Genomic DNA, 27,647 nt, shown 5'->3' on the forward strand with positions numbered 1-27,647 from the left:
TTTAGGTTCCACAAAAATATATTTAATAAGCTTGTTGTATAAAATCAAACATTTAACATTTCCAATATTTTATCAACAATTCAAACGCACTGTTATCTAACTGGGAGTGCTTTGTATTTTGAAAGATACTTAAACTAAAGATATATTCACATATTTACATCACATGTAAATATAACTGAAGAGCTACTTCAACTAATGTTAAAATTCATGGAATTCTAGACACTTAGAGGCTAAAAGTGCCATTAATTTGCCAGCAATCAAATGTACTACACAAATTATGAACAATGTCTTAGCATTAAATCAAAAGGAAAAATCTTGGGAAGGAAATACTGGGTTTTAAAGTTCCATAACAAACCTTTAAAAATGAAAGATAAGTAAAATCAACTTATTGACCAAGATTTCTTAACAAATCCCTGATTGTCATTTTGGCAGCTCAATCCAGCTTGCTAGGATGGCAGCATGCTATGCTGTAGGGGACCCTCCACTGTCTGACCAGAGCTGTGCTCCTAAAGGCCTAAGAGCCCTGGCCAAAAGTAAGGAAGTAGAGTGAGCAAATTTGAGTGCTGACACACCTTTCCCACCCAGGCTAAGGCCTTATGCCTAAATTTATTTCTGAAAGATTACAGGCCCTTAACCCTTTCATACCATAAAAGTACTTTCTCGTCACATTTAAGAGTTCTTTATATTTTGGGGGGGGCCGGGGGGGTTCCTCATGAATTAGACACAAAAATTTATCACAAATCCCATTTTATGTTTTGAACTATACACAACAGTAATATTTAAAGCATTCGATTCCAGACAATATTTCACACTAAAGCAGTAAACATCCTTTTTTAAATACTGCATAGGTTATCTCTCACTGTTTTTTAAAGATAGGTACTGCTACTGTAAAAGTTTACCAAGTGATCGCTTCCTATTTAATATCTCATTATAATGACATTTCTTGCTACATTTGTCTCCACTGAGAATATTCAAAGTCATTTCTTAATATGCAGCATTTAGAAGTTTTCCATGGTGGCTCTTAAAATGATAAACTTTTTTTATTTTTTGCTCATTAAGAGTATGTATTTTTAATAACAAAATACATGTAAAATTAGAATATTATAATTTCTAAAAAGCTGCACTTATTAACCAAAGTAACTGTTTGCAGTGTATCTGTGAAAATATTTTAAAGCCCTTATAAAACTTAAATTCTACTTTTCAAAAATTAACTTAAAAATTCTTTCCATGTTGCTGAGCATACCACTGCTGCCTCTGCTTGCGGTTTTCCAACTCTGTGAGAAGAGCCTGTCTGTAGGCTTCATACATTTTGACAATCTGTTCCAGTTCTTTCATGAAAAGCAACTTTAGCATTCCCTGGTATGTATCCAGGTCAGCTAGCTGGAAGAGTTCCCACTTCAGAATGTGGTCATATCTGTTTTAAAACATAATCATACATACGTTCAGAATACATACATACATATGTATTTACAGTAATCAACTGGTCTATTTTTATAAATATCAACTTTATTAAAGCTAAAAGTGTAAACTTTAATCGAAAATAACACTTATTAATTGCTATTTAAATATGCTATTTTTTAGGGAGAAGAGAAAACTGTTATTCATTTCAATGTAAGTTAAAAAATTCCCACTTTTAAAAATCTTAAAGTGTCAGTTATTCTAATATTAACACTAGACAACAATAAACACAGTTTAAAACCACTGCAGTGCTATAATTTCTGAAGAACACATTCTATGTTATTTGTAATAAGTTCATCCAAAGTTAACTGTCAGGAACTTAAGAATGCTTTAGACCACACTGTGCCTGCAAACAACAATACATAAAAATGGGCAAGGTCATTAGTGTTGATAGTTTTTTGAGGAACGTTCACTACAGCAAACAAGGAACTAAACAGAAGAGGAAGGAAAAACCATTTCATGGGTTGAGTTTTCCTGAGGTTGAGTATACAGCATTAAAAAACATACACCAGGACTTCCGGCCAAGATGGAGGCTTAGACGGACACGCTAAGTCTCCCTCTACAACTAGAGAGGAATACAACTACTTCAAAACAAAGGATAACTAGAAATTCCAGAAAATAAAACTACACGGAAGCCCAACATATTAAGTTATAAACCAGCGGTGCCATTCGGGCAGGTAAGAGTTAAAGAGGGCAAAGCTGTTTGCGGAGCTGCGGGGCGGCGAAAAATCCTGGCGGCAGTCAAGCCCCTGGCAGTGCGCGACCCCAGCGCTGGGGAGAGCGGCCACCGCATCGCCTTGAACAGTGAGGCCCAGGGGGGCGGGAGGACGGATCCCGGTCTCCTAGCTGAATAACTGTGTGAATCCATTTTGGACCCCCGCCCCCAAAGAAAGAAAGCACCACAGGGCTGCGAAATAGGTCGCAGACAGGCGCCAGTCGCTGACTTGTGACGCGTACACAGGCACTGTCCCCGACAGCCGGCCCAAGAAAACAAAACGCATCTGTCAAAATGTGGCAGACAACTATAGAAATCCCGGTGGCACAGCTCACCAGGCAGTAGATAGAGAACCTGACAGATGAACAGATAAGAAACCTGTCAGAGGCTCAGTTCTGGGCCATTGTTATCAGGTGGCTTACAGAATTCACAAAAGAGCAGGAAAAAGATAAGAAAGAAGCGAAAAACTTTCATAACGAAAGGAACAAAACCGCATACGAGACAGATGGTGAGGAAAAAAAATCCAGAGTTCATTTCAACAAACTGGAATATGGAGAAGGAACAAGCAGTCAACCAATGCAGCGAGAGGAAATGGGAAGCAACAATGAGAGGATCAGAAACCTCTGGGACAGCTATAAAAGGCCCAACATAAGAATCATTGGTTTGCCAGAGAATGAGGAAGATGAACTAGAACTTGAAAAATTGAGTGAAAATATAATAAAGGAGAACTTCCCAGACTTGGGGAAGGGAATAGACTTGCAGGTCCAGGAAGCAAGGAGAGTTCCCAAGAGACTGGACCCAGGGAGAACCACTCCAAGACACATTATAATCAAAATGTCAAAAATTAAAGATAAAGAGAGAATCTTAAAAGCAGCAAGAGAGAAGAAAAGAATTATGTACAAAGGGGTCCCAATTAGACTATCAGCAGACTTCTCAAGGGAAACCCTACAGGCAAGAAGGGACTGGCAAGAATATTCAAAGTAATGAAAATCCAAAACCTACAACCACGAATACTCTATCCAGCGAAATTGTCATTCAGAATAGAAGGACAGAGAAAGTGTTTCCAGGACAAAATAAAACTGAAAGAGTTCATTAGATCCAAACCACTGTTATATGAGATGTTAAAGGGACTGGTTTAAAAAACAGAAGCTAAGGAGATGAAACAAAGGCAAACTAAATAGGCAACGAGAGTGGAAAAGGAACTGTGGGTACGGGAAGCATATTGGGGGGAGGTCAACAGGGAGGGGGAATGGGGAAAGGGAGGGAGATGATATAGGAATTGGGGATCAAGGTAGGAGGGAATGGAATAGACGGAGAGAGGTTGGGAGGAACTGTATGCACAACTAATGGACATAATCTAAAAGGGGGGGACAACTGGAGGGAGGGGGGCCACCGGGTGGAGGGGAGCAGAGGGAAGGGAAATTGGCACAAATGTAATATTTTAATCAATAAAACACATTAAATCTGAAAAAAAAAAAAAAAAACATACACCAGAATAACTTAAGCAGAAAGGAAATAATAAACTCTTTTCAAAATGAGAGAATAAGTAGATGCCACAAATCATATAAGATTATATTTATATATTTATCTCAGAAGTCCTCCAATAGATCACATAGTGAGATGGAAGTATGCCACAAACTACTAAAAGCAGTAATTTACACTTTGAATTGAAAGACACCTGAAGACAGCATTCTAATCCAATTTTCTCATTTTGCAGATGGAAAAAAAAAGTGAAACCCAAAGAGGCTATCCATGTCTTGCAAAATTATTTAGTGATCAAAAGGTAAGACAGAAAGAGAACTATGGACCAAGACACTTCAGAGTGATAGTTTTGAATGTTAATTCTAAGACTAGACAAAGAATTTGAACTAGAGCAAAGCATATACCTATATGATAATGAAGTTAATACTTCTCAAATCATACGGCAGAGCTGGCATAACAGGAAGTTTTGATTATAAATTCTAATAAATTTATTTTTAATGATCACTTAAAATTCCTACTCAATGGTCCTTTGCTTTGTAATTCACTTACCATCTTATTCCAAATGGATCACCTGTGAAATAAAAATTTAAGAAGGCTTTTTTAGCCCTGGCTGGTGTGGCTCATTGGACTGAGTGCCGGTCTGGGTTGTGGTTCAGGTTGCCAGTTATGGGCATGTGAGAGCCAACCACACATGTATATTTCTTTCCCTCTCTTTCTCCCTCCCTTCCCCTCTCTCTGAAAATAAAAAGGCTTTTTAAAAAAGAAAACAGTAAACAAATACTGAACAGCCAGTATGAGACAAACAGGCTGACATACATTTCTGTGTAACTTGAGTATGTGTACCAGGAATACAATACGCAAAACCACAAGGTAAATATATTTTGTTGGATCCCAATTTTACTTATTTGATTACTTAATGAGTGCTGCAAATTTACTAATAGATAAACTTAATAGAAAGCTTTATATTATCTTTAGTAGGAAACTCCAACTACTTGCCAACATAAATTGGGGAAATACTGCAAGAAATATCTATGAGCCTCCATGAAGAAACAGTTACAAAGTATTTTCTAGAACATCTGCCATTCATGCAGCTTAAGATTTTACTTACTTGTTTGAAACAAATTCATAATACCTAACAAAAAATCCTAATCTTCCAGAGTATGAATTCCATGGCTAAGGGGCATTTCGGCAATGAGTACTGCTTCAAGATGCTTAAATTTATGCCAAGTGGTGAACTATAATGTAAGAACATTAAGAGTTGCTTACCATCTGTGTACTTTCTAGCAAGGAAAAAGTGAAGAGAAGAATAAATTGGTTAAATGTACTTGTTTTTAAGATATAAATATTCTGTATAAGCATTCAAGTTCTTTTTCTTAATGAAGAAAAAGAGGAAGTTTCAGATAATTTTCTGATCTCCCAATCATAGCATCAAGAATAGGATTATAGGACTTCTGGCCAAGACGGAGGCGCATGTAGACATTCTGCGTCTCCACAACTAAGAAGGAATAAAACTACCTCAAAACTGGAGACAACCAGAATTTCTAGAAAATCAAGTTGCATGGAAGTCCAACAAACAAAGATATAAAGAAGAAATACTCATCCAGATAGGTAGGAGGGGTGAAGAGGACGTGTCATGGCGGTGGAGGCGGTGACGATGACAGCAACAGCAGCTGTGGCTGGCTGGCAGAAAGCACACTCATATATTATAAAAGCCAGGAAGGACACCTGGGGAGTGATCCCAGCCCCAGACCAGACCACGAAGCTCATGGTTCCAGTGCTGGGAAAATAAAGCCTCATGGCTTCTCGCTGTGAAAACCAGTGGGGTTTGGGGCGGTGGAAGAAACTACTGATTTCTCAGCAGAGTCCATTTGTTTAGAGGGCCTGCATGAACCTAGAACATCCTGAAGCCCACCCACTCTGGGAACCACAGCCAGGGCAACAGCTAGAGAGGTGCCAGTCCCATATAAGGAGTGGGAGAATAAGTGCCTGGAAAAGGGGCAAGTGCTGAGCAAGAGGCATTGTTCCCTCTCAGACCCCTCCCCCAAATACAGTGCCAAAACATGGTGAAACAGGTCGCCCTGTATTAATGAATATCTAAGGCTCTGCCCTTACAACATAACAGGTGAGACAGCTCTACTTAACACACAGAGGGAAACAAACACAGGAGCCTGTCAAGTTGAAGAGAGAGAGAAGGATGGCTCAAAAGAGGGAACAGATCAAGGTTCCAGTGGGAGAACGAAGCAACGAGGAGCTAGCCAACCCAACAGATACAGAGTTCAAAACACTGGTGATAAAGATGCTCATAGGCTTGATAGATATGCTTAAGTATAGCAAATGCATAAGGGAAGAAGTGAAGGCTATGCTAAATGAAATGAAGGAAAATCCACACAAAACCAATGATGAAGGGAAGGAAACTGGGGTTCAAATAGATGATTTGGAACATAAGGAAGAAATAAACAGTCAACCAGTACAGAATGAAGAAGCAAGAATTGAAAAAAATGAGGAGAGGCTTAGAAACCTCTGGGACAACTTTTTAAAAATGTACCAACATCTGAATTATAGGGGTGCCAGAAAGAGGAAGAGCAAGAAATTGAAAACTTATGTGAAAAAATGAAGAAAAACTTGCCAAATTTGGTGAAAGAAATAGACATCCAAGTCCAGAAAGCACAGAGTCCCAAACAAGCTAGACTCAAAAGAGGACCATACCAAGACACATCATAATTAAAATGCTAAAGGGTAAAGATAAAGAGAGAATCGTAGAAGCAGCAAGAGAAAAGAAGAGTTACCTACAAAGGGATGCCTATAAGACTATCAGCTGATTTCTCAAAAGAAATTTTGCAGGCAAGAAGTATTCAAAGTGATGAAAAGCAAGGACCTACAACCAAGATTACTCTATCCAGCAAAACTATCACTTAGAATCTAAGGGCAGATAAAGTGCTTCCCAGACAAGGTAAAGCTAAAGGAGTTCATCATCACCAAGCCATTATTATATGAAATGTTAAAGGGACTTATTTAAGAAAAAGATCAAAACTATGAACATTAAAATGACAACAAACTCACAACTATCAACAACAGAACCAAAAAATAAAAAATAAAAACAAAAACTAAGCAACTAGAATATGAATAGAATAATAGGTATGGGGATCAGCTGGGAGGGGTAAGAGGGAGAAAAGGGGAAATGGTGCAGGGATTAAGAAGCATAACTGGTAAGTACAAAATAGGCAGAGGGAGTTAAGAATAATATAGGAAAGGGTGAAGCCAAAGAACTTATATGCACGACCCACGGACATGAACTAAGTGGGGGTGGATTGCTGGAGGGAAATGGGGTACAGTAGTCCCTCTCTATATCGTGGTTCTCTTATCGCAACCTCACTGTATCGTGGAATTTTAAAATTATTTTAATATATTTATTTATTGCGGATTTTTCGCCATGTCGCAGGATTTTGCAGTACTGTATATGTATGTTGTTAAAGTTACGGAGGTTTAAGAGTGTAGAATAAATGTAAGGTTCCTACTTCGCGGGGGATCTAGAATGTAATACCTGTGATAAGTGAGGGAATACTGTAGGGCAGAGAGGAGCAAAGGAAAAGAAATTAGGACAACTGTAACAGCATAATCAAAATATACTTAAAAATAAAAGAATAGGATTATGGGTATAAGCACAAAATCAGAATAATTAACAGAAAATTATTTGGGAAAAAGAAAAAGCACTCTAAGGAAGAACAGAGATGAGAAAAGTACATTTCCATTCTAAATTCTTGTCTCTGTTGCTTCTATATAGTTACCTTTTCCACCTATAATACATCCCAATATGCCGGATTATTTTTTTAAGTATTTAATTATCATTCTTTCCTTCTTAACTAGCCAAATAATCTACTTCCCCAAGTTTAAATTGTAGACATTTGTACTCTAAATATAGACAAATCATTTAGAAAATAGGCTGTAAAAACCACTGCAGTAGCCTATGCTTACAGCATCTCTTTTGCTGTTTTTTCTAGGACAGGATTCTATTCAAACACTACTAATAAATAGCCCATGTATACAAACAGCAACTGCTATAATGCTACCAAAAGATGTGATCATACTGCAGTGGATGCTGCCTTTAGGAGCCAAAGCCCTGCCCTTCTCAGCTCCAAGTAGCATAATACAGCCTAAGTTCCCTGCACCTACCCTCGTAATGGTGTGCGCGCCCTTTCTTTCTACCTGCCTACACCTAGAGCTGGGTCACTGGTTAAAGTACAAGATCACGAAGTCACAGGAATAAAATAGAATCCATGCCTCAATGCTATTGGGGACTGGTGTTGGGATGTGTATGAGAAATATTAGAAAGTGTGTTCCGGACAGTCTTTTCCCTGTTAAAGATTAAATTTATCATTTTACCCGATAGTTTGGCTTAATTACAGTTATATTATGCATTACAGACTTCTGTCAGCAAACTTAGAAATGTAACTTCACTAAAATTAATAAATAATAATTTAGAACATTATCTGTTTCTAAGATTGTGAAAGTATATGCAAACATTATTTTGGTAAGTTACTGGTAGAGATAGAAATAAAACTTTCAAGGAGTTGGAAGATTGTCAATTGTTAAACGAGAGAAAAAAAGCCTAGTTTTTTTGGCTAACACCTCTCTTTTTTGTAAGTAATTGATTCCATCATTTATTTCATAGATAACAGTTTACTGTTTGTTGATAGACCAATATTAACCATTTCTATACTCTTTAGGGATAAAAACTTAGGAGCAACTAAAAAGCAACATATTTCTAGACCTTTAAGTTTTTCAGCAAAGAAGTATTTGTTCTCTTTTTTCCAGTCTGGCCCATTCTGGGAGAGTTCTGAGCTAGTTGGAGGGGAAAAAAAAAGTTGCTAGTTTCCTCAAGTTTTATAGCTAGCTCATAGAACCAGATATGAAAGGAACTATAATCTTTGGAAGTCTTTCTTTTCATAAGAAGCAAGGAATTCCATCTAAGTACTGTCTTTTTCCCCCCCAGAGAAAAGCCTTTTATGTTATTTTTTTATGTTATTTTTTTCCCCTAATGATGACTACAGAGTAGAAATAACATCAAGTACAAAGAATAACCCTCTTCAATCTTATCAAATCTCCCCTAAAAAGGATGAGTATGTGAACAAAGCCTATATACAGTAGTGGGTCAAGTGGTCTTCAAAGATTTAAAGAAGGGATTAAGCAAAACAACAAACAAAAAAACTCAAGGACAGACAACAGTATGGTGATCACCAGAGAAGAAGGAGGGTCGGGGGTGGGGGGCAGAAGGGACTGTAAGAGGGATAAATGGTGATGGAAGGCAACTTGACTTGGGGTAGTGAACATACAATATACAGTCAATGTATTATAGAATTGTACACCTGAAACCTATATATATTTTTATTAACCAATGTCACTTAAATAACTTCAATTTTAGAAAAGGGGGAGGGGAGTGAAAGATGGGAAAAGAAGATGGGATCACATTCCTGATCCTGTTCCTATATTATATAAACATTATCAGATAAAGAAGCTTCTGTAGGTTAGCAGAGACACCCAACCATTCTAAATTTCTATGGATAAATGTATACCTAATTTCAAGTAAACTAAAACCAACATATAAGCACTATATATACCTTGCAGAATACCTATAATTAAAAGTTCTTTAAAAATTACATTAAATTTGACTTTGGGGTAAAAAAAAAAAGGACTGATACTTTTAGACTACAACCCTCAAGGATCCTCTTGTCTCTGCATCCGGCCACAGATCAACAGCTATTAATTTATAGACTGAGAAGAACAGAGGGAATGTAGGGGAATGTTTATGTAGGCCAAAAATTAGTAATTCATATTAAATAACCAAAAACTATGAGAATGTTAAACTGGCCTTAATGACCAGAATCATGGTCAAATAATGATAAGGCATATCCTTTAGGTAACATACCAACTATTCACATTAAAAGCCTGAAAGGAAGCTAATAACAAATGGCTCTAAGCAAGTAAAAAGGAATTACAGGCATATTCATGCATGCATACACATGCACAAACACAAAGGTCCAGTAAATACATAGCAGGATGGTAAAAATTTAAATCAGAGTTGGCTTAACCTCTTAGAAATTTTATTTCAATGATCATCCTTTATAACTATAGAAAAGAGATACTAGTTCAAAAAGTATATATAAAAGGTTTTACCCTGCTTTTATTTAACATCAAGGACTTAATTACTTTATTCCAAATTCATTGCCAATCATCTTAAACTCCCTAAACTCTTCTTTGGGCTATTTTATACTGATAATTTTGGTTTCTGAAATACAGAAGGGAAATAGAGTAAGGCTACAAAAACTGGTAACTGAATATTACCTTATTAGTTGTTAAAAGTAAAAGTACACAAAATAATTATTATGTGTAGAATGCCTAGCAAAGTACTAGGAATTTAACAGCTGCTAAGTAAATTATTTTAATAAAATAAGCAAGTACCAATGACAAAAGTTCATGGTCTTTGAAGTTAGAGATAAAGGTTCTGAGGTCTACCACTTAATAGTTGTGATCTGAGCAGAGATAAAATTTCCGCTTTTTCACTTGCAAAACGGGTTTTGGGAAGATTATATGTGAGATAACATGCCTAAAAGTTTAGCATAATAAGGTATATAGGAAGCACTGGATAATAACTATTGACTTTCAACCCCCCCAACCCTTTTCTGAAATCATAGCACTCTGCATATAACACTATTACAAATCTTTATAACGTTTGGTTATTGATCTGGCTACCTACTTCTGTTTTCCCAGAAGAAAAAAGCTCTTAAAAACCAAGATTTCATTCATTCATTCATGATTACATTCCAAGAACAGTGCCTACTATGGCACCCAATAAGTATCTTCAATGAGCCTGGCAAACTCATAGCCATCTTTAAAAACTAGAGCATGTTATTTTCCTCTTCAGTGCAGCTTTCCTTGCTCTACTCATAAGGGCTTACGCATGGCAGCCACTGCACCATGTGCTTTAAAATGCACAATCAGCCCTGACTGGTGTGGCTCAGTGGGTTAGGTGTTGTCCCACAAACCAAAAGGTGGCGGGTTCAATTCTCAGTCAGGGCACACATCTGGGTTGTGGTCCAGGTCCCTGGTTGGGGGCGTACGAGAGGCAACCAATCAATGTATCTCTGGCACATCCACATTTCTCTTCTTTCTCCCTCCCTTCCCCTCTCTCTAAAAATAAATAAATAAAATGCATGATCACTTTTAAGTCTCACCACACCAAGAAAGGTAGGTAAGATTACTATCCCCCATATTTTGGAGGAAAAACACTTAGATCTAAGTTCAGTAACTTGCACAAGGTCATGTAATAAGTGGGTGATGGAGCCAGAAATCACACTGTTTCTTTTCTGAGTGATTTTAAGCACTATTCTGTAGTTCTACCCCCAATAATAATAATAATTTACTAAGTTCTCTTCATGTGCAGAATACTGTGATATATATTTTAGATGCATCACTTTATTAAATTCTTAACAACCTTAAGAGTAGGTACTATTACTATCCCCAATTTACAGAAGACAAAACTAAGTTAGGCACCCTACCCAGGGTTACACAGCTAAAAAGTATCCGTGAACCTACATCATTTTATTCCAGAACCTACAGCCACTACACATACAATTTCAACACCTCTGTGTTCTGCTTTGTTTTACCCATGTACCTAGGACTTACCTGGGTCCTTACTTTTACTACAAGGTATTATATCATTTGTTTACAACTCAATTTCCCTTTATGAGAATGAAAGCTTCTTACTGGATCCCTAATATAGTACAGGTCTGCATACAAAGCGAAGATTCAAAACACGTTTGCAGAACATACTTCTAAACAATTTTATAAACTGTGATATCCTTTCTTCAAATAAAATATTTTTTAGAAGTCCAATGTTATAAAGAGAAAAAACATGCTGCTGGGTGGGCTAAGCAGCCCAGAGACTCCATTCAGTCCTCCACTCACCCGTCAACAAATATTTGTGCTGTAAATTCACTTACTTCACAGGGGCTCGAGCATAAACCTGAAGCCAGTCAGGAATTTCTGCAGTATGATATGGGTTTGCAGGTACCAAAAGGGACTGATTTCTTTCAGTTTGCTGTGGCTGGTATGTGACAGGAGGAGGTTGATCATACCGAGGTACACTAAGAAGAAAAAAATTGACATTCATTAGGATAAAGGCTCTAAGTGTAAACAAGAAATTCTAAAAAACAAATAATATTTAAGAATTTTTTAATGAGCTTCCTGCCCAAACTGAATTCCTTGTCTACCACCTTAGAAAGTCTAAAGCCTGGCTTTTTTTTTTTTTTTTTTTAAGTCATACTATAGGGAAATTAAAATCCACCTTCTCTCAGAAACTAGGTCACTAGTGATGGATATAAACTAAGCTAAACCTGTGCTTATTTTTTTAAAAAATGGAATTTCTTCTGGCTGGTATCTAGCCTTTTCAAGGATGACTTCAAAGGCTATAAAAAAAGTTGGAGCTAAGCTGTAACCTTTATACAGAGACTTAAAACAAGAATCATAAATTCCAATAATTACTAGTAACTAGCTGTAAAGTTATGTTGGAAAGGTTGATAGTTTCTCTCAAAATAACAATGGCTATTTTTGTCCTCCTCTAGGCTGAAAAGGAGGTTTGGAATATGTAGTACAGTAGGAGCACTTGAAATACATTAACTGTAATATTTCCTTTCTGCTTTTACTACCTTAAGAGAGCATATGGGAGTTAGAGCTGATTAGAACCTATTTTAAATCAGACTTTTTTTCTTTAAAGCATACTTTTAATGAATTCTAATGGCCTGCACCTGTTGGGGGCAGGGAGAGAATAGCAACACAGGGAGAAGGCTGACATACAGGGAAATGCTGAGGAGAACACTGAACGATTTGAAGGTTAAAGAGTGAGTACTGGGAGGCCAAAATGTCTATTCCAGTATTGGAGACAAAGCTGTAAGCAGTCCTGCCTCCCAACATTAAGATTTATGTGTATATCAGAAAAGGTCATTGTGACACTAATCTGGGATTAAAAGAAATATTAGATTTAGGCTGTGTTTAACAATTTAATAATCAGTGTGCAAATTGCGCTGAACTGTATCTTCAATTCTTCTTTAAGTAGGCACAAAGTGAAGTATTCCTTAATAGCACAACTGGGGCAGGGGAGATTGAAGTCAGATATGCCTAGGGGGTTTAGTCATTTAGAAAACGTATGAATGTAGGCAAAACTGCTTTACTTCTCTAAGCCTCAGCCTCCTTATTTATAAAACGGAATAAATTCATGCCAAAGATGACTGTCCTCAGGATTAAGTCAAGAGTTCTGTATAAGGATTAGTATAATATAGACAATCAAAGAGCTATTAATACTACCTACCTTGGTGGGCTTAAGGAAGGTGTTTATTCTCTCCTGTTTAGTATCTACAGAGATGCTGAGAAAAGCATATTAACTAATAATGAAAACACTCTGTAAACTGTAAACATCTTGTAGTAATGTAAGGTTAATGATAATGAACAAAAACATAAGCTCAATATTCTCTCAAATCTGGTTGTCTGAACTACAAAGTCCTTTGCTACCTGGTGAAACTGAAACCATATTTTTTTCCATCCTTCAACAAAGACATCTGCTACACGCCCACTTTGTGTCCATCTCTGTGTTGGGTGCTGGCGACACGGCAGGAATAAGTGAGGCTCTGAATTATTACCCCCATGTCACGGGCCTGAAAACAGAGGCCAGGGCTTGTCTGCAATGGTACAGAGAGCTGGCTAAGGGGCCAGAGCCCAACACAGGCCAAGTGGTTGGTCTGGTTCTTCCAAAGGGATGATTAACTTCAGTTGCTCAATAAACAATGACTGAGTGCCATTAAATGGAATCACAGAAAAAAACTACTTTTCAAACCTGAATTAATAAATCCAAATATGTATGTCAAAATCATTAAAACAATACAATGATAAAACTTAGTTTTCTAGTTGATGACATTAAAACGTATTTTCATGATTTCAATGAATCTAAAAAATGCAAATGTCTGCTATAACCGAAGATCTATATTTTGCTAGATGATACTAAACAACATCTATTAACATGCTGATGATATTCTACACATTTTTAATTTTATGGTCTAGTTCTTGAGAGCTCAAATGTAGTTAACTGGGAATACTTGCAAATTCATTACTAAATCAATACTAGCTTTTTATATGCTTTGAAATCCAGTGTGTATTTTATACATTTACAACACATATCAATTTGGATTAATCACATTTTTAAGTGCTCAATCATATGTGACAACTGGCTATAGTATTCAGAGAGCTAGAAGTCTGGCCATAAGCAAGATCAACTAATAAGCCCAGCATCAATCAAAAGAGTCCGAAGGATCACTGGTTACATTTACTAAAGAGATCTGGGATGTTTTGTGCACTTCCAATTTTGAGTTTCTTGCCTAGTAATGATAAAAAGCAGAACATAAAATGTCTGAAATTGAGTAAAAACAGCAAGATGTTTCAATTCAAAAGTATATTTTGACATATGGAGATAGGTCCATATTATTTATAGGAATTTAAATGTAAAGAGGCAGATGTTTTATTTTTACTTTTTATTTTAACTTCTGGGCATCTACAACAAAAACATTCTGGCATGTTAGAATCTGATCATAAGAACACTGAGCATGTTTTTGAGGTTCTTTAAAGATAAAGCTTTTTTTTTTAAATTATAAAGTCATTCATTAATAAGAGTCCAGAAAAAGTTATCATAAACTTTGAAGACTAAAGCTTTCAAATATCAAACTTCAGAATACCTTTTCCTTTGATGAACATATATGACCTCAAAATCTAACATCAGACAATCTCAAAACAAAAAGATGAAAATAAAGTCAATACCTAGGAGCACAGGGATGCCTATATTGAGCCTTCTTATTTGTGTGATCTACATAATAGGTTCCAAATTCTGATGACTCAACTCTCTCCCATCCTGGAGGAAGTCCTTCTCGCTCAAGAGGATGGCTCCAATGAGTTGTATTTGTGTTGTGATCTATATAATATTTTCTTCCTCTCATCGTCCAGTCCACAGACCACCCAGGAGGAAGGGGTAAATCTTCAGAACCATGGTTAGTTAAGTTTCCTAAAGATGTAGCAGCAACTCTCCCAATACCTGAGGAGAAAGAGAAAAAGAGAAAAAAGCAGAACAATTTATTCAAAGCTAAAAAGATGCTATTTAAGCAACAGTTACAAAATTCATTATCCTGATTATATACTCTCCTGCTAAAAGTCACTATTTTATCATTATAAATAAAATTCTTCATATATTAAGCCAGTAATGCCCTGGCAGAGTAGCTCAGTTGGTTAGAACATCATCCCGATACACCAAGGTTGTGAGTTCAATACCCAGTTAGGGCACATACCATACAAGAATCAACCAAAGAATGCCTAACGAAGTGGAACACCAAATCGATGTCTGTCTCTATCTCACTCTCTTCGTTCCTCTCTCTAAAATCAATAAATAATAAATTTTTTAAAAATAGCCATTTTACTATTATTTAATTACAGTAAGGAGGAGGAAGTATTTTCCCCTCTTTGAAATTGGGTGCTTTTGGTTGATGCCTCCATCACTAGGACATGAAAACATTTAACTACTAGGAAAGCCACTTAAGTATGTAGACTGCTAAAGGAAAAGTGAGGAAAAGAAAATTTCACCTCATTTAAGATTTTAATTTGACATTTCATCTAAAGTAGCAAACAAACTTGTAAAACTATTCCCAGTTTATAATTTCGCAAAAATAATCTGGCTGTGCCTCAGAACTACTAAGTAAGATAGCAGGAGATAAGGGCAACCTACAAAAAAATCAAGTCTATATACCCACAATAATTTGAAACATTTAACTACTTAAATCATTTATAATAGTTCCAAAAAAATCAAACATTTACATGTAAACCTAACTTATTAAAAAAATGAAATAAGTCCTACCACATTAATGGATTACAAGACTCAAAATAATTAAGATGTTAATTTTTCTCAAAATATCTTTAGGTTTAAGGTAATTCCAATCAAATTCCAGCAGGAGTTTTTGTAGCTATAGATATAGATAAGCAGACTCCAAAATGTACATGAAAAGGCAAAAGAACTAAAGAAACCAAAACAGTTTTTAAAAGGAAGAATAAAGTTGGAGGACTCATAATATCTGATTTTAAGACTTAATATAAAGATACAGTAATCAAGTAATCAAGACAGTGTGGTACTGCCAAAAGAACAAACAGATCAATGGAAATATATCTACACATACACGGTCAATTAATTTTTGACAAAGGTGAAAAGGCAATTCAATCAAGGAAAAATAGTTTATCAACAAATGATGTGGAAATAACCAGACATCCATATGAAAAACATTAATCACAACCTATACCTACCAGCTTATATAAAAATGGACTCAAGATGGCTCACATATCAAATGTAAAACATAAAACTATAAAACTTTTTTTAAAAACAGCACGATAAATTTTTGTAACCTTTTGTCAGGCAAAAGGTTCTTAACCAAATAAAGCTTGGATTTTAACTAAAAAAAAAAAAAAAAAAAATTCCTGAGTTCATAGAGATACTAAAATACCAACTCATTGGTTACCTTTACTGTTGTTTCATTATTTTGAAACAACAGTAAATAAAAGATCTAGCATTTAACCTGTCTTATATGAATAGCAACGAAGTAATTGAAAGGGAATTCCAACTAACAGAAATGACAGTACTAAGAGTATCACCATTTGAACACCTAATGAAATACTGGGTCTAGCTATGGATCATTAATAGCTGCCAAACCATTAGATAAAAAGCTGAAGGAGAACTTCATGACAGATGAATGCGGCTAACATCTAATTGCATGGTCAGTTTTAACATCACAGAGAAATCAGTCATTATGTGTCTCTGAAACTGATGCAACAGAATGTACACACCACCACCGATAAAATATTGGGGCAAAAAGGAAAATGGAAGAAAGAAAACAATTACTCTTGCTCAGTACCCTTTGGGAAGAAAGGGATACATTTCTAAAGCAGATGGTGACTACAGAACAAAGCCTTTTGGTGAAACTGACCTTGGCTTCTGTCAAACTGCAACGGAAGGTTTATTTAATAAGCATAGTTTATGGAACTTCAGGACTTAGAAAATATTTAAACAGAAAAGAAATGAGCCAATGTACTATAAGTCAAAGTACTAAAGATACCCACATAGCAAATAACTTTGAGATGACATTGTATAAGCATGTAATGGCTTTATACTTTCTCATACTTCCATCACTAAAAATGTTCTACTGGCCACAACCTAGATAGCATTTTAAAAATAAATTTACACACACACACACACACAGTAGGGCAAAAGTAGGTTTACAGTTGTTTCCATGGAAAATACAAATAATAAATAATAAACAATAAACTGTTTCACATACAACTATAAACCTACTTTTGTTCCATCTAGTATACATATACACACAGTCAATTCAGTGTACTCATAGTTATTTATAAGAACCATAACATTTGGCATGATAGAGGCCCCCTGGAAATGTATAATTTATAAATACAGCATTATTAAAAATAAAACCTGGCCCTGGTCAGGTAGCTCAGTTGCTTAGAGCATCATCCCGATATTCCAAGGTTGCAGGTTTGATCCCTAGTCAGGATACATACAAGAAACAACCAATGAATGCATAATGTGAAACAACAAATTCTCTCTCTTTCTGTCTCCTCCTTCCTCTCTCTGTCTAAAAAAACACTAATAAAAATAAAAACTATTATATGAGGTCTCTCCAGAGAAAGTCCAGCCATTATCAATATAACAAGAACGTTTTGTGTGACATCAATGTAACCTGGCAGCCAAGGAGTGGACTGGAATGCACATATATGAACAATGAAGACTTCACTATACCAGTGACCGGGGGCAGCAGATGCAGTTCAGTGAGCGTGTGTACTATGTGGCCGTCGCATTCAAAACGGCTGAGCTAGTAGAGCAACGAAGCTGCATCAAATTTTGTGTTAGGCTTGAACATTCCTCCGTGGAAACTATTCAGATGATTCAGAGGCTGCAGCTATGGGCAACTGGTGATTGGCAGCTTCATCACAACAATGCACCCGGCTCATGTATCACATCTCATGCAGGTTTTTGGCAAAACATCAAATCATTCAGGTGACTCAGCAGTCCTACAGCCCAGATTTGGCATCCTGTGACTCCTGACTTTTCCCAAAACTAAAATCACCTTTGAAAGGGAAGAGATTGCAGACGGTTGATGAAATTCAGGAAAATACAATTGGAAGAAATGTGTAAGGTCCTCAAGTGCCTACTTTGAAGGGGACTAAGCATCATTGTCCCATGTACAATATTTCTTGTATCTTCTTCAATAACTGTCTCTATTTTTCATATTACATGGCTAGACACCTACTGGACAGACCTCGTGGCAATTTTAAACTGTACAGGGTCAGAGGGTAATCAAGTTTGTGACAATTTCACTCACCTCCTTAGAAAATCCAGATTTGACTACAGTATTCCCTCACTTATCGCAGCTATTATGTTCTAGACAACCCCCTCCTTCCCAACGATAGGTGAAAATCCGCGAAGTAGGAACCTTACATTTATTTTAGTATTTATATATATTTTAAGCCTTTATAAAGCCTCCCACACACTTATAAACTGTTCCCAGTCCCTTATTAACCTTTTCCACACTTCTATAAACACTACTTATGTTCTTAAACATATTCTACACTCTTAAACCTACATAACTTTTTTTGTTTGTTTTTAAGTATAGTTTGTTGATTATATTGTTACAATAGTTCCAATTTTTTCCCCTCTGCTCCCCTCCACCCAGCACCCCCCTCCCCAAACCTACATAACTTTAACAACATACGTATACAGTACCGCAAAATCCCGCATTATAGCAAAAGATCTGCGATAATTAAATATAATATTTTTTAAAATCCCATGATATAGTGAGGCCGCGATAAGTGAACCACGATATAGAGGGACTACTGTAAACCTAGAAACAATGTACTTCTACATTTTAACTACATTATGTACCAAACACCAGATTTAAAGCATGATAAACTAGAAATTCATATTTAGAGGAAACACAAAGACTTCTCTGTGAAATCTCATTTCCAGGCACTAACCCTTGACAACGTGCCATAGAGTCCCATCAGCTTTACCAGAGCCATGTTAGGAATCATCATACTTACCTTTTTAGATATCTCCACAAATTGTTTTTTTGGTTTCATGACACTTTACCAGTACTTTTTGGAGGTGCCATGTACACTAACTGTTTTTTCAAACTATTATTTGGAATAAGTTTATAAAACCTATTAAAAGATGAATGTACAGTATAAAAGGAATGGAAATCACTGATCTAAAATGTAAAACAGTATTACTAGTAAAAAATGTCTAGCAGACAAAAAAAAAAAAAAAAAAAAAAAGGCTGTATCAAGCTTTCACACACCAGACCTACACTCTAAATTCAGCCAGAAAGTTGAAACTTCAATAACATGTCAAATGTGGGAAAAGGGCATGAATGCTAATAATTACGAGTGTCTCTTCTGTCCCTGGCCCTTTCTATATGTACTATATTTCATACTCAAAACAGCTCTAATGAAGTAGTAGAATTACGACCAATTTACAGGAGAGGAAACCAAGGCTCAAGTAAGACACACAGATGGTATAATATTACTAACCATGTAATCTTCACAACAAAAGATCATCTGTAACTCTTCAAAGAAAAATATGACTGCCACTAATAAAAGGAAAAGCAACCTACCAACTTTGAACTCAATCAGTGGAAAATGAGAACTTGTTTCTGAGCTACAAGGAAAAAAAATGAGTTTTTCCTGATTTCAATTGGTCCCAGAAAAGAATGAGTGGCATTCATAATCCTCAAAATAACTTTGCTTTACAGGAACTAATCACACACCTTCCATTTATATAAAATAAAGCATTCATAAACTAAATACAGGGGTGGAAAAAGACATGCAGGTTATAATTATTACAATAGCTTTATCAACTGTTTTGCATACTCCCAACTGAAAACCTTTTTGCCCAACTCATACATGATTTCCCAAAGACATGGAAAAATACTGCCCCATGAATATCATAGAAAAATACAATGGGAACAATAATTCATTCAGTAAAACAAGAATGCATGAACAAGACAAAAACATTAAAATTAAATGAGAAATTCCAGAGCCAAAGAACTAATATTTGTGGCTAAATAATATTGTTAAAAATGACAGAAAATTTAGAAACAGCAAAGAGTAGAAGAGTTTAGAATCTATTACAATGAAGAAAATGAAGGGAACAAATAAGCACTCTTTTACTCTTATTTGTGGGATTATAAACTGGTATGACTTTTGTAACTTGAATGTGTACATGGGACTCGACTCAAACATTAATCTCAAAATTTAATCTAAAATAAATTTTTAAAAGAAAAAAAAATTTTGTCTCTCAAGTAAACTCTTACTAGATATGTCTCCAAAAGCCTTAACCTCATATAACCAGGCAGATTACCTATGAGATCTGCACTTACAGAGCTCAAAATTTCTAGTTTCCTAATTTTGCAGCAGCCACAGAGAAGAAAATAGAATCTGGAAAACTAATGAAGGTCTCCAAGTTCCAGGGCAATAAATACTAAACATTTTAGCCCATGTTATTATCATAATATTGATAAAGAGATGTAAGTATTGAAGCAATCCAACTGCCTCCTCTGCAAAATAATTATGAAGTTGTGTCCCTAAAGATTAATAGCCCCTCCTCAAAAGATGATTGTGTTTCACTAAGTATTTATGACTATCCTGGAATAAACAGAAACTCCAGTGTTTCCTGTAAAGCCTGACACTTTCCATTTTTATTTTTATAACTTGATGTCTTTGTCTTTAAAAACAAATTTTAAAGTTTGTTACTTAAAACTGTATAAAACTAAAATACTTAAGTGCAAAACAAAGGAAATTAATCTGCTTTTAGTATTCTAACTAAAGACTTCCTGTTAACAGCAGGATTCCTTCCTTTGGCACATACAGTAAGTGCCTAACTGATATGTTGGCCAAAATTTTAAAGGTCAAATTTTACAGCTAACCATAAAACTTGCTAGACCCTAAAACCCTTTAAGATACTACACAGCTTGTTTTTATTCTTCTGCTAAATACAGTAGGATGAATTTAATGCTTGATATAGGTGTTCTGGAAAGTCTAAATAGTAACTAATTGGCAGAAATTACTACTCTCATTAACTCACTAAAAAACTATTTCCTTCCATACATCTTTTATGCTTATTATTGAATTGGCCAAAAAGTTCATTTGGTTTTTTCCCATAAAATGACTCTAGTAGCACTTAGTTGTTTTTAATTTCATTCGAAACAATTTTGTTAGATTGTATGTGACGGCTGTCATATCAGTGTGCATTTAAAAAATATCAAAATTGGTGACTTTTTTGTAGCCATTTTAATATTGAAAATGGAAGAAAATAAGCAACATTTTCAGCATAGTATGCTATTATTTCAAGAGGGGTAAAAATGCAACTGAAACGCCAAAAAAAGATTTGTGCAGTATGTAGAGAAGGTGCTGGGACTGATCAAACCTGTAAAAAGTGATTTGCCAAGTTTTATGCTGGAGATTTCTCACTGGACAATGCTTCGTGGTCGGGAGGACTGGTTGAAGTTGGCAATGACCAAATCCTGACACTGAGAACAATCAACGTTACAGCATGTGGGAGATAGCTGACGTACACAAAATATTTGTATCAATCAAGTTATTGGTGAAAATGAAAAATGTGCCCTTTATTTTAGGGAAGAAAACCACACAGACTTTTTAGCCAACCCAATACATTAGTAACAGCGATCAAAATTTAAAGCCTGTGAAAATAAATCTCTCTATATCACATCCTTACCCTCCCACAAACTTACTTTCTCCTTTCAATTCATTCAAATTCCTGTCTCTCTCCAGCATAAATCTTGAAAATACTTAAGTTTCAATTCTTTTCAAGGTGAATTCAAGAAACTTCCAGCTATTGTCTCATATTCATATTTTTTCTTTCTGGAAAAGACAGATGTTAGGCTTTTCTGTTTGGTTATTAATTGGTTATTAAGCCTTCAGGGCCACTTGAGACTCCCTCAAAGTACTGCTTTTTTCCTAAAAAATAAAACACTTAATCTTATTACCCTCATATAAATCAATGTTAAGTTAAATTTCTCAAACATGTATTACTTCTGCAATAAACACAATTTTTTTTTTTTTTTTAATGACCTTGGCTCAGTTGGTTGGAGCATCAACCTGTACAGCAAAAGGTAGGGAGTTCAATTCCCAGTCAGGGCACATAACTAGGTTGGAGGTTTGATTCCAGGTTGGGGTGGGGGCACATGCGGGAGGCAGCTAATCCATGGTGGGTTTTTTTTTTTCACATCGATCTCTCTTTCTCCCCCTCCCCACTCTTGCTCTCTAAAACCAAAAAATACATCCTCAAGTGAGGATTTTTAAAAAATGACATTTGTTAATTTTATAAAGTAATTAACTTATAATTCTAAATTCTGATTTAAAAAATGTTTTAAAGTCTGTCATTAGAGTTAGAAAAACTGTCAGACTGCTCCTAAGAGAGGATCAATAGAAATTTTTCTTTTTTAATCCTCACCCAAGGATGTTTATTGATTTTAAAGAGAAAAGAAGGGGGAGAGGGGGGAAAGGGGGAAAACATGTGAGAGAAAACATCAATGGTTTGCTCCTGTACATGTCCCTGATCAGAGATCTAACCCACGACCTAGATATGGTGCCCTAACCGGGAATCAAGCCCGCAATCTTCTGGTGCATGAGATAACATTCCAATCACGAACCCATCCTACCAGGGCAGAAATTTATTTCTTAAAGTGTTTTCTCAATGATATTTGGTGAATAAAAATTTTAAGACAAGATTTTAACTTGGTATTAATTCTTCATACTTACATTCAGGCAGAAAAGTGTTATGAGCTTATCAGTGATGTTTGCAATATAAATACACATGGGTGAGTGCAAAGAATGATCTGTATTAATAATAAACAGATTGTTATAAGCTACTATTTACGCTACTCATCGGCTACCAAACCTGTCTTTAAAACTCCAGACTTAAAATCTCTGGGTTCATTCACTTACTCAACCATTTATTTTTGGAGCTCCTCCTATACACAGCCAGATGCTAGGCTAATCCTATATTACTATTCTCTTTCCCTCATATCCACATTAGTGACAACATTCTTCCAAATATCCCCAGCCAAATCCTCATTAACTTTTAAAATATTAGCCACCAAACAGGCACCAAATGGAAGATCAGAGTCACTGAAACTACTCATAAGTAGTATATTACATTAAGAAGCTTATTCAGGTAAGAAACAGACACAAAACTGGATAGGTTTTAATTATAAAAGAATGTCATGGTGTATTTCAGTACTTTAGGACTAAAGTGAACTGTGCATTTCTCCTCTCTTCTGCTCCTTGTGTAAGAATACCCAAGTCAGCAAATATGGAAAGCAGATTTCAAAAAATTACAACTCATAATTTTACCCATTTCAGAAAAGAACAACAAAAAGACATGCTTAACACACAATTATTTCACAAGTATGTCTGATCAACTTGGGAACTAATTATTAAACTACAAAAACAGTTTTGTTAAGAAACAGTGTAGATTCTAGCTAAGTAAAGATGCAGTTGCCCACAGAATCACCTATCATGCCCAATTCTTCCTGTCTTGCCTTTCCCCAGTTTAAGTCCGGTTTCTTTGAAACCCTAACCTTCCCATTCTACCAAACTAAACCTAGGTTCAATTTAACTGTAGACTTTAGATTACTTAGGTTTTCAAGGTTCATAGTGTTAACAGTCAAGACAGCCTGAATTCAAATAAGTACCAAATTTTCATAAAAGGAGTTAATATAATAAATGAACACAAAATTCTTTCCCTCGGTGTAGGTTAATAATTACTCGCAAGTTGGCTTAGCAAGATTGGCAAAATAAAGAAGTATTTCTTTAGGAACATTTGTTGGCTTCCCAAGAAAATCCAGAAGACAGCATCTTTTAAATTTAAGTGTTAATAAATCTAATGTAGTAGTTCTAATTTTAAGTTACCTGAAGCATGCCTCCCTTGATTCTGTGGCATTCTTTGGAAGAGATCATGGTTGTATTCATAATATCTGTAATCTTCATGTGAAAGATCTCTAAGTGGGCGCCTTCGCTGACCATCAAAATAATTATCTGAATAATAATATCGGGAACCAGAGTCTCCATTTTCAACAGCAAAATTAACTTCTGTTAAAAATGACTGAGAAGAGCCATATTCCCTAGGGACATCTGCTAAACTCCTGGCAAGATAAGAAGGTGCTGATAATCTGTTGCTTTCTCTTCTCATTATTTCATGAGGTGTTCTTTGAACTGGAGTTCTAAGGAAACTCTGGTTTCTTGAAACTATTCCATCTCCAGAAGCTGAAAAGGCATTAGGGCTTGAATCTGGAAGACAGATATCAGTTCGTCTTGGAATTGTTGGACCGTGCCGGATGAATGAAGGCATGAGATCTATAATGAAACAAATAATAAAATGACCACTTCAATCAGTATACATTTTAAAAGTTGTTCATTTATATCTATCACTGCAAAATTTCAATGGATTGAAGAAAACACAATTTAAAAAAATTTTTAAAGATTTTATTTATTTTTAGAGAGAGGGGTAGAGAGGGAGAGGAACATCAATGTGTGGCAGCCTCTCATATGCCCCCAACTGGGGACCTGGCCCGCAACACAGGCATGTGGCCTGACTGGGAATTGAACCAGTAACCCTTTCGTTCACAGGCCAGCACTCACACCACTGAGCCACACCAGCCAGCACAATTAAAATTTTTATTCAAAATAGTAGTTGGGTATTTTAAAATTGAGGCTGACTGAATGAATTTATAACTTACATAAATGTGTAGAATCAAATATATTCTGCATCCTTCCATACATTTTATCATGAAATATCAGTAAGTTTAACATTTTTATGAAATATCAATAAGCATAACTATGAAATACATATTAATGAAATACGAATAAATGTGTAAAAATAGAAAACAATCTAACTCAGTTACTAACATAATTTTAAAATGTTGGTTTTGTTGATTTAACTTCATATTCAAAATTCACAAAAGTCCTTCTTCAGCAAACATAATTAAAAATAACAAAAAAAACAAAAACAGAACATAATGCTATTCCCAAACACAGAAAGGTGGATTCCTTTGAAAAGATTTTAAAATTATTAACCTGGTTTTCCTTCTCTTGGAATTAAATAATACTACACTAGTACAGTAACTGAAAGGGAAAGCCAAAAATTTAGCTATGAAAATTAAAAAATATAAATATCTCATTTCACAGAAGTACATAATTTTGAACTAGTTCAAGAAACCCAAAGCCTAAAACTATGGCTCCTTTAAAACATGTAATTATAATTTAAAACAGAGGATAATAATAGAACAATGGCTTTCAAGATATAGTATTTCAGAATACAGAACTTTTAAATTGCTTACATTCCTGGTTAGAAAACAAAATACCCTTGGCCCTGGCAGGGTAGCTCAGTTGGTTGGAGCGTCCACCCAATATGACAAGGTTTCAGTCTGGATCCCTGGTCACGGCACATACAAGAATCAACAACGAACGCACAAAGTGCAACAACAAAAACTGATGTTTTCCTCCCTCTCAAGTCAATTTTTAAAAAGAAGCACAACCCTTAACACGAAGAAAATTGGATTTGGAGACCATTTTATTGAACATTAAGTAAACACCTAGAGAGCACTTGTTAATAAGCTTCAGGAGCAAACCCTAGACAGAAATTAATATCCAAATAAACAAGGCTCAACACCTGATGAAACCAAGACAAAACACTGAATCAAGTTATTTGCTTAAAGGTTTTTAAAAAAATTTCATGATTTCAAGCAATGTTTAATAAACTTTACTGGCAGCAAACTGCAAGCTATCATAAGCTTTGCCAAAAATGTAAGAGAATGTGTAACTAAAAAATGAACTGTTGAAAAAAGGTTTAAAAATCAAGTTTCTGGTTACTGGTGTACCCATTTAATCTATTTTGTTGTTCTATAAGAAAGTATAGCAAATACAAGGTTAAATTTGGAAGGCTGATGTGATTATAATGGAAAAACATGCTCTCCACCCCTTTCTGTGGGATCTTGGGCAAATACTAGGAATCTCTATGAACAGCTTTCCCATTATAATATGAGGTAATGGTTAAGTCACAAGATTACTACAAGCTTCCAAGAAGGAAACTTAAACAAAGGGCCAGCACTCGGTATGAGCACCAAAATATTAGCTCCTTATCTCACAAATGTTCTGAGCATACAGCAAGTTTTAAATATTCAAAAGAAAGCAATAATTTAAAATTTAAAAGATTCAGCTGGAAAACCAAAGTCCAATACTTAAACTGAAGAGAAAAAAGGTACGAGGAGTGGGGCGACAGAAATTACATCCTATTAAAGTTAAAAGAAAAAAATAACATTAGGTGATTTCTCCTAAAATTTGACAGAAATCATTCTGAGTACTTTGTCTTTTTGGAGCCCTTGGGGATTTTTATTTGAAGAAATTCTCATGAATACAGCCAAATATACATGATTGTGGTTCCTCTACTCTGAGATCTAAGAATGATGAGGCTCTGGGTAGAGGCTACAACAGCGACGGTCAGCTTTCACCTCCTCGCGTCTGCATCCAGCCGCAGAGCTAGGGAATTCTAGCCAGGAGTTCGCACAACTTCCAGCATGGGCGGGTGACACCCGCAAGGTTTGCAAGCACAAGGCATTCATTACTCCACGCATCTAGAAGAGAAAAAGGTGTGCCCGTCTAATCCTTTAACTCAGTAATTTAAATTTTTCCTAAAGAATCTCTTTCTCCTAGTAAAACCAATAACATTCTGCCACGAGGGGACTGGGAAGTTTATCATTTTTAGGAGGGGTCACGGGGAGGAGGGAGAACCAGTTTGTTTCTTAGTCTTTACCGGATCCAAATAACAGACAGGACTTCAGGCGTATGAGATTAAAAACAAACATTAGTTCACAGAGATCAGTAGGAATGAAAAGGAGCGGGGAGCCGCGCCCGCCCGGGACAGGTAGGGGTGCGCCCCGCCCGACACTCACTCCGCAGCAGAGGCGACGTCTCCTTCTTCACGTACTTCCCCTGCACCTCGGCAGGCTTCGACACTTCGTTCTTGGTTTTCTTTCGTGACAGCATCCTGGCCGACGAGGCCCCAGACCGCGCCTCTTTAAGGCTCCGAGCCGGGCGCCCGCCGTTCCGGCCGCCACCTCCGCCGGCGCCGCCGCCTCCTTCGCTCCCGAGCCGCCGCCGCCGCCGCCGCCGCCTCTCCGCAGCCCGGGGTCGCCCGCAGGGACTGCCGCATGTTCGGGGCGCTAAGCGCGCCGGCCGCCGCTCTGTCGCTTGTCAGTTCCTTCCCGGAAGTCTGCCTGCTCAGTGACGCAGCCCGAGGACTCCGTGAGAGGAGGCCAGGGACACCCAGCCAGGGCCATGATCCGCCGCGGGCCGCCGAATAACCGCTACAGCTACCGCCGCCGCCTACGTCCTGTAAACTTTCCCCGAGGCCGCTGGGAATTCTGGGAAGCTCGACGCAGCGTGATTGGCGCTGTCGCCCCTCCCCCACCCCCCGCCGGGACGCGGCTCTCCTTGAAGCATATTTGGCCGCTCTCAGCTAACGGGTTGGCCCCTCAACTGGCCACGAGGAGCGGCGGCGGCCCTTACGTTTCCCAGCGACTAGCAGGTCCTAAGGACTGGAAAGGACAAGAACGAAGCGGGCCCGATTGAACGCGGGAGGTTGCGAGCTCACGCAGTGGAGCCTCCTATTTCCACAGAGTTTTTTTCCCTCAGGCCTTTGAGGGAAACAGTGACGTCCCCGAATGCGCATTCCTGTCATCATCCTTGAGGGCAAACGCCCTCCTGGAGTTTTTCGGTCTGGTAAATTGGGGTCACTCATAACGCGAATAGAGTTAAAGGACCACAACCC

General features: G+C 36.7%; 1 protein-coding gene across 1 annotated transcript; it reads right to left on the reverse strand.

The window, feature by feature from the left end:
• Positions 1-27,237, reverse strand: SAV1 (salvador family WW domain containing protein 1). The gene is made up of 5 exons (XM_090270850.1): positions 26,770-27,237; positions 23,732-24,175; positions 14,513-14,783; positions 11,653-11,796; positions 1-1,414 (listed from the first exon to the last, which is right to left on the reverse strand). Exons 1-5 carry the CDS (start codon positions 26,861-26,863, stop codon positions 1,213-1,215), a joined length of 1,155 nt encoding a protein of 384 aa, XP_090126976.1. The 5' UTR covers positions 26,864-27,237; the 3' UTR covers positions 1-1,212.
• Positions 27,238-27,647: the final 410 nt, after the last annotated feature.

The sequence above is a fragment of the Furipterus horrens genome, unplaced genomic scaffold, assembly GCF_987537825.1.
Source record: "Furipterus horrens unplaced genomic scaffold, mFurHor1.1.pri manual_scaffold_3, whole genome shotgun sequence".
In the NCBI taxonomy this organism is placed as follows: domain Eukaryota; kingdom Metazoa; phylum Chordata; class Mammalia; order Chiroptera; family Furipteridae; genus Furipterus; species Furipterus horrens.

Bases quoted from the DNA above. Each gene is read 5' to 3' on its own strand.
- SAV1 (XM_090270850.1), bottom strand. From the start codon at position 26,863: ATGCTGTCACGAAAGAAAACCAAGAACGAAGTGTCGAAGCCTGCCGAG. The intron at 11,797-14,512 runs GTATTGACTTTA...TTTTCTTCTTAG, and splicing joins AGGCATCCCTGTGCTCCTAG to TGTACCTCGGTATGATCAAC. The intron at 1,415-11,652 runs GTAAGTGAATTT...GTTTTAAAACAG, and splicing joins TATGCTCGAGCCCCTGTGAA to ATATGACCACATTCTGAAGT.